At 40.9% G+C, this 8353-nt stretch overlaps 1 protein-coding gene across 1 annotated transcript in view; it reads left to right on the top strand.

Moving 5' to 3' along the window:
* KIAA1429 (KIAA1429 ortholog) overlaps positions 1 to 5796 on the top strand; it is an 18807-nt gene extending 13011 nt beyond the window's left edge. The window contains exons 5-9 of the mRNA XM_018560187.1: positions 1491 to 1587; positions 2281 to 2444; positions 4696 to 5024; positions 5161 to 5301; positions 5388 to 5796. Coding sequence (XP_018415689.1) covers positions 1491 to 1587; positions 2281 to 2444; positions 4696 to 5024; positions 5161 to 5301; positions 5388 to 5542 — 886 coding nt within the window. The 3' untranslated portion in view covers positions 5543 to 5796. The remainder of the gene's footprint in view (positions 1 to 1490; positions 1588 to 2280; positions 2445 to 4695; positions 5025 to 5160; positions 5302 to 5387) is intronic.
* Positions 5797 to 8353: the final 2557 nt, after the last annotated feature.

Here is an 8353-nt window from a genome sequence, read left to right as displayed (position 1 = left end):
GTATTTTGGGGTATCTTTAAATTGATGACCTGTGGGGGCTTTTAAAGCGTCTTCTATGGACTTTTTGGGGTACTGGGGTTTTTCGCCGTTTTACGGATGCATGCAATTTGTAACCTGGGCATGTTGGGTATCGTTTTACTCGTTGTAACCTCATCTTTTATATTTCATTAAAAAAAATGGGTATTGTGTTTTGGGGCATTTAATTAAATTTTTCACTAAATATTGGGGTTTAATAAGGAGTTGCGCTAATATTGCGCAACATAAAAATTTGCAACTACCACCATTTTATTCTATAGGGTCTTGGCATTCAGAAAATATATAATGTTGGGGGGTTTTAAGTAATTTTCAGGCCTAAAATGTGGAATATAACATGGGTACAAAAAATGAAAAAAAGGCCTCAGTCACGAAGGCGTTAAAGGAGTTCCTCACCCAATCCCATTTAGTAATGTGTGAATATTCCATGCTTATGTTCTTCCTTTTCTACGCACTCGCCATTTAAGTATCACACTGTGCATTCTGTACACTGTGCCACATAATCACTATGATACCCAGGAGTGCTAAGGCATCTGTTCACATGATCAGTTTCTCATATTAATCAATCGGCTGCTTGGCTTTACTGAAAGATATTAACTATGGTCTTTCTAAAAAAAAAAAAAAAAATCCCCAATGGTAGAAGTTTTTAATCATGAAGGTCATTTGTTTCGATGGCTTTTGTGGAGAACGTATACATAATAAGGGGAATTTATCAAAATCTGGAGCAGCTGTGCATGGCACCAATCAGCTTCATCTCCAATTTGTTGAGTTAAGATTTGAAAATGAAATGGAGAAGCTGATTGGTTGCCATTCATGGCTGCTCCAGATTTTGCTCTGCTCCAGTTTTGATAATTTCCCCCCAAATGTGTTTTTGTAAGGAGTTGATTACAGCTGAATTTAAACTGTTTCAAATGCGTTGCAGCATGCTTGCTAACACACACGTAAAAATGTGAATGGGCCTATAGAGTTTCCATTTCCAAAATATTTTTAGCTGCAGCGAATATGCATGAGCTAGACACATAGGAGAGGAGTGGATTTTTACTGGAAATCTATTTTTGCAGTAAAATGCATGAAAGCAGACAAGTGTGATTAGGCCTTTTATCAACCTCTTGGCATAAAAATACACAGCCTATGGCGCAGTAGGTAATGCTTCCAAACATTTGGTTTTTTTCCTTGCACAGATTTTTATTTTGGGGGGGGGGGGCAAATGTGTGTGACTGTCTGTTTACATCTGCCATGGCCAAAATGGAAAGCAGGTGGTTCAAGCACAACTTTGTGTTTTAAGCAGGGCAGATATCTTGCTACCTGTCATTCTTGGTGACACATTTTCCTGTTAGCCGGTGTTTAGTGATACTAATTGAATTACTGAAGTATAATGTTGTCTTTAATGGTATGGCAGAATTAACAGCATTGAAGCTGGACCATTACTAAACGGCTATTTCCCTGCTCTGTTCTAGGACTGTGTACGTTTTAGCAGATGTGATGGACGAGCAGCTGAAGTCTTTGTCATTTTCACCATTCCAGCCAGACGAAGCAGATGTGGACCTAGACATGGTACCGACCTCTCCATTTTATAGTATACATTTGACGTTATTTCTCTTCCATTATATTCAGATATTTTATTATGAAAGTACAACATTGAATAACATTATCTACACTCATAGTGGGTATACTAGATCCTTTGTAGAAAGGTTTATATGTTGTTCTTGGCGGCTATTGTCAGATTTTCTATAAAAGAAGCAAGAACAATTGGCGGTGTAGCCCAGAGCGGCCAGGGTCCCCATCGTCATTTTTAAAGAGAGCCAGTCATTATCGATCTTATTAATATGAATATTCCATCTTAGATCATTACAGCTGTGCAGAATTAGACATTAAAAGGTTTATATTCCCTCCCCCTTCACTTTCTTTCGAGCCAAACTCTTTAGCTTATAACAGGAAGTCTAACATCCAAACCCCCACAAGAGAGCATTATAGTGTCAGGTAACAGAGGCCTACATTTGTTTACATTGTACTTATTATTTGGCTTTATTGTGCACACTCTGGACTTGGGAGACCTATGAGGTTAAGCAGCAAAAAGGGTCACAATGGTCCTACTTCAGGTGAGCCACTGACTTGTGACACTCAAGCTGAAGTGTCAGGCTCTTAAAGGTAAAGCTTGCACTAAAATGACATTTGCAAGAACCTTGAATAATCTCACCCACCTCTGCAGTCCAGTACTGAGTCTTTGCTAAATATATTTTATTACAGATGAAAGTTGATTTGATCGACCTTTCTGCCAAATGCTGCTGTGACTTTGACCTAAAAGCGGAACTGGAGAAATCCTTTTTGTTGGAGCCATCATCTCCCGGAAGGACAAAGGCCACTAAAGGGTTTAAACTAGGAAAGCACAAACATGAGACCTTTATTACAAGGTAAGCATTTCTTTGTTTCTTTCTGCTAGTCCAGGGGTAGGCAACCTCGGCTCTCCAGCTGTACTAAAACTACAAATCCCATAAGGCATTGCAAGCCACAGGCATGACTCCCACAGGCAGAAGCATGATGGGATTTGTAGCTTCAGCACAGCTGGAGAGCCATGGTTGCCTACCCCTGTGCTAATCTGACTTAAACAGATATTATTTTTATTTTTTTAGAACAATAAAATGCAAAAAAATGAATTCCCGGCAAACTTACCAGCTAGTCATCTCAAAACTGTTTCAACAATTTATGTTCAAAACGGAGCTTTTTTTTTTTTCTTGCATAAATCTGCAAATACGCCAAGGCTCCTCTGTGCTGTTCTGAACTTTAGTATAACAGAGCTTCCATCTTGTGACACACATGGTAATTAATACATTGAGAGCAGGATTGTTTGCTTTGGAGATTGCCCTTTCCTCCTCAAAGGTGCAGAGGCACATTAGAAACATAAACTTTCTCAATCCCCAGTGTGTATCTGCACAAAACTCAACAAGCAAAGTAAAAATGACAACTGCAGATCAGTTTAGAATTAGCATAGATACTGTGCGCATGGGCAGTGCCATCCACAGAACAATACAATACAAACATGTCATCGGCACACTTGCCAGCTAGTCGGCACAAAAACAAAGTCGAAATAGTTTCAATATTTGCATTAAAAGCTGAGGTTTGTAGCATATATTTGTAAGTATATGTGAAACCATACTGCCGAACCAAGGTATTTCTTCAAACTGTGTTCTCTAAGGCTGGGTTCACACCTGGGCGTACGGAATATGCGCGTTTCCGAGGGCTATCCGGCTGTATCCTAACACGCTGAAAATACGTCCCAAAGAAGCTCCTGTACTTCTTTGGGCGTAGGGCGTTTTTCAGCGCGTTCCTACTCGCTGAAATACTCCCTGGTGGGAACAATGCCCATAGGCAATCATTGGTTTTCACATGTTGAGCGGTTTTTTGGTTTTCACATGTTGAGCGTTTTACAGCGCGTAGGAACGCGCTGTAAAACGCCCAGGTGTGAACCAGGCCTAAATCTAATCTGACAGAGTGCACGTCTTGGGACATACAGTATGTATAGCAATGAATACATTGAGAGCAGGTATGCCTTGGAGGTGGCACCAAAAGCCAAGTTTTTTCCATTTGAACTCTGTGGCTGTTTGGCTATAAACTCCATCCTGACATTCATTGTCTCTGTAACTGCTGTGCTAACTAAATCTCTGGCGTTTGCGGCATGTTTACCTTCTAAACAGGCCTGACCAATGTGTTTCATGATCCCAACATAGCCCTCTCTCTGAGCCCGTTGCTGCATGCATGTGGTATAATGGGGTAGTGTAGTTATAAAGTATAAATCTATTTCCGTGCAGAGGAAAGGCATATGTAGAATGCGATCTTCAGGCAATATCCAGGCAACCTTGGTTCTTTTCCAGAGAGCATAGCTTTTATGGGATCCCAGAAACAAATGAACAGTCCAACAGAGAATATTGATCAGAAATAGTAGCCCTGTGAGTCCCTTTCTATATATACATAACTTACAACAGATGGGTGTCTGCAGTCCCATAAAGAACAGTGAGAGAACCCTGATACGTTAAGGTTTAATGGAATATATAAAACTACAAAGTATTTTTATGCTTACTTTTTTTTGGGGGGGTTTTGTTTGATTGTAACTTTAACATCAACTTTGTGCAGTCATATAATCTGTGCATGTACCTAAGAATGATCAATAAAAGATCTTTTCACCCATTATGTTGTAAAGGTCATGAAGATTGACATTGAGCATATTGGAGTTAATGTATTAGGGCAGGGGTGGGCAACTCTGGCCCTCCAGCTGTTTTGGAACTGCAATCCCTTGAGGCATTGCAAGACTGTTATAGGCATGACTCTGTGTCACGAAGGGATTTGTAGTTTAAGCACAGCTGAAGGGCCGAAGTTGCCCACTCCTGTATTGGGGTAATCGCATTCCAATTAAGAGGGTGAGGAAACTCACATGCGTCTAGGCAAGAAATCACAAACTCCAAATGTTATCGAATTTAGCAGCCAAAGTAAATTTTAACGTGCTTTCAGTTTTAATTGCAATTACCATGTCTCTTTTATAACATTAAGGGGTATACTTTATTTGTTGCCCTGACCTCCCCTTTAAAGTTGAATTTTTACGTGATCTGTGATCAATGTTATGCCAGAGAGAGATAAACAAGTCTGTCTTTTTTTTTTTTTTTATCACAGCGGCAGGTCTGAATATATTGAACCAGCAAAGAGAGCCCACTTTGTGCCTCTTCCCCGTGGGAGGGGCAGGGGTGGATTTGGGCAGGGTATGCGCCCCCATGACCTTTTTCGCCAGAGGAAACAGAATACAAGCCGTCCTCCATCTATGCACGTGGATGATTTTGTGGCAGCTGAACGTAAAGAAGTGCCTCCAGCTGGAATCCAGCCTCCGAAGCGGCCTCCGAAAGCAACGCAAAAGGTGTCCTCAAGAGGTGGTTTTCTAGGGAATCGTGGTGGCAGAGGGGCTTTCCATAGTCAGAGCAGATTCTTTACACCGCCTGCTCCTAAAGGTAGGTCTTACATGGAAGCTACACTTACTAACGTTGACTAGCATTGATACTTTATCAGTTAGAAAAGAGACTTTGACATTTTAATGTTTGTTAGATTAGTCTTTTTTCTAACTCATGGTGTCTGTTTTGTTTGTAGTAAACTACAGTCGTCGAGAGGGAGTCCGGGTAATAAACTGGCCTACCCAGACTCCTCCAAGAGCCACCTATGTGGAAAGCAGAGGAGCACAAAGCAACTTTGACAGAGGACCATTGCCCCCTCTGCGACAGAGCTCTGCAGGTTAGTAGCCACTGTAGGTTCACTGGTATTTCAAATATATTCATTCTTACGCTGGGCACTGAAAAAATGTATTTCTCTTCCATTAGGATACCGTCCAAATCCACGTGAACGAGCTGCCAGGGGCCGTGGGGGGCTAGGCCCATCATGGACTAATGCAGCAGGCAGTGGAAACGCTTCCCGTGGAAAGTTTTTGGGGGGAAATGGCAGCAGAGGACGTCACGTACGCTCCTTCACTAGATAGGAGGCGATCTGCTGGACATCTTTATTTATGTGAATATTTTCTGATATTGTTGGCACATGCAGCACTGAAGGACCAATGAGCAAAGTGATTTGATACTGTGGCATTTTGCTTAGCGGATCTAAAGAAAGCAGATGTATTTTGATACAAATGCTCAGAGTCAAAGTGTAAAACATTTTATTTTTATGTACAGTATAGTAATTTTTCTGTGTTTTTGTCTTTTTTCTTTTGGAGCATTTTTTTAAATAAAATTCTAAATCCACAATTATTTTTTTCTGTGACATTTTAAGAAGACCTAGAATGACACATGTAGGTTGGCATTCCTAAACTTCAAGAAATACTAGATGTCATGTTGAGCAAATTTATTGAAAAGCAACGGTGTCCAATGTTACTAAGGCAAGATGTACCTGTGAAGGGAGATTGGTAATACTCAACGTTTCCTGCTGCCCGCACCTCCATACGCTGCTTTGATTCTGAGAAATCTGCAAAATCTGCAGGGATTCTCGCACTTCTGGGAATGTTGATGCCCTGCCTCGTCCGCAGCTGGAAAACTGAAGGCCAGCCCCCTGGAGGCTATTACCTCTCTCACCACACACCTGCCTAGTTGTAGCAAACAGTCCAAAGAGAAAATGATAGCATAGGAGAGGAGGAAGCTGTGTCCTTCAATGGACTCCAAGGATATCCTATTTTATTACCTGTTACAAGGGATCACAGTGCTCCCCCTGACCATGCTTTCATCTGCCTTACTTTCCAGCAGGATGGCTCCATCTTTCTTCAGGCATCGTCCAGAGCCCGCATCTACTTCCTGGACTAAGATGGCAGCTTGGAGATGATGCAATCATGGAGATTTTGGTGCCTGTGTAGTCCTTGGTGGTGTTTTACACGCGTCTTACATATATCAACACTCAGTTGCAGACTCATTTGTAAGTTGTTTCAAAGTACGACAGTTGCAATCTAATCACTGGAGAAGAGGAGACTGCCTAGGAAGAAATTATATGGCCAGCATTTTCTCAGTTACTTGACTGGAGCTCAAATATTGCTTTTAAATGATGAAAGGTAGAGCTTTATATGAAAACAATACTGTTGCTGTATATTAACACATGTCAGAGAATATATTCATGTATACAAATATTAGGAGTCATCATGGAAACAAGGACACCACACCCCTAAATTAAATACTATATCTACACAAAAAAAATGAATGGGGCTTTTAAGGTGACAACTGGTGAATGCAGAGTGATTACACTGAACAAAACATCACACAGATCATGTGTTTTTAGTAAAATATAAATATAGTAAATTTATTATCGACATACAGATAAATGAATGGATGTTTTTTTATGATTAAGAACAATGGTACTACATGGAACCTCCCTGGAACCATAGAGATTTGGATTATAACATCATTGTTACTGGTTTGCAAGTACAAGCACGTCCTGCCATCTTTTACTCTCTCCATCTTCCTTGTATCCCAGCTGACTAGAGGGGGCCCCCCGAAGATGTGTATCCATTAATCAGACAATCTAAAAATGGTATTTAATCATGTATGTACTTATGTTATGTATGGTTTATTAAAGGAGAACTATGGGGTTAGGGCTTTTCCCCATAGTTCTCCTTAGGGTAACGGGAGGACACAAACTAGCATCCTCCAGTTACCCTAAGCTCAGTATACTCGCGGTATATTGAGACGCCGCAGCTGAAGCGGATCCCGACAATTATGTCTGGATCCGTCCAGCTGCGTGAGTGACAGCTGGCTCTGCCTATCTAGAGGCAGTGCCAGCTGAACCCGCCCCGTCCGTTCCGCCAGTCAGCGCTGGAGGATCGGAGCGGGGAAGGGGGAATCCAGCCCCTCCCCTGTCACGGCTCTCTGCAGTGACGGGATCGAGAAGTGAGCGAACGCCGGTATGTGTTCGCTCAGTTCCCGATCTACTGAGCCGACTTGTGACAGTTTCATCGTCACAAGTCGGCTAGAACTATGAGTGAAAATCACTCACCTCATAGTTCTCCTTTAAGCGAAATTACTGATGATATGGTTATATGTTTGCCTATTATCATATCCATGTAAATACTATAGGCTACCTCCAAAAAACTTCCTGATGAAGCCCTGGCGAAACACGTAGAAGTCTGGACAAAGTACAGAATGACAGATTTACTGACTAAAATGATTATGTATAAATTGAAGAAATTGTTTATAAGGAAAGTGATGATAAAATAATGGATCTTATGGAAATATGTATGTTTATCTGTACTGGTTCCAGGAAGGTTCTATGTAGTACCATTGTTCTTAATCATAAATGAATGGATATGTTTTTTTATCTGTCCATAATAAATTTACTATAATGATATTTTACTAAAAACACATCTATGTGATATTGTGTTCAGTGTTATCCCTCTGCATTCACCAGTTGTCACTTTAAAAGCCCCATTCATTTTTTTTGTGTAGAAAGGGAATATATTCAGCCAGAATTCCTGATGGGTCCACATATAGTACCTGAATCTGTCTTGATATCCGCCTCCTGTAAGGAAGTGGGACTAAGGCATTGGCTACACTGCATTTTTCAGTGTGCTGCCTTTTTGTCCAGCTCACTGCTGCAGTTTGCATGTCACTGTACATTGCAGTAAAATCTGTGCAAATATGTTAAAATGGCCTAAATAATATTACTGAAGTAGTATTTTCAACTGGATAAGGAGTTATTCCTTCTTCTCAGCTGACTTCTGCTTGCTCTGTAGTTCACAGGTTCCATGTCACAAGTAGTAAGACTTGTATACAGCATATTTATTTTTTAACAAAATGATCATGAAATACATACAGGT

Source organism: Nanorana parkeri, unplaced genomic scaffold (assembly GCF_000935625.1).
Source record: "Nanorana parkeri isolate BGI_ZX_2015 unplaced genomic scaffold, ASM93562v1 scaffold439, whole genome shotgun sequence".
NCBI classification, from domain to species: domain Eukaryota; kingdom Metazoa; phylum Chordata; class Amphibia; order Anura; family Dicroglossidae; genus Nanorana; species Nanorana parkeri.
The sequence above is the reverse complement of the archived record's forward strand: the minus strand, read 5'-3'. Positions and strand labels throughout refer to the sequence as shown.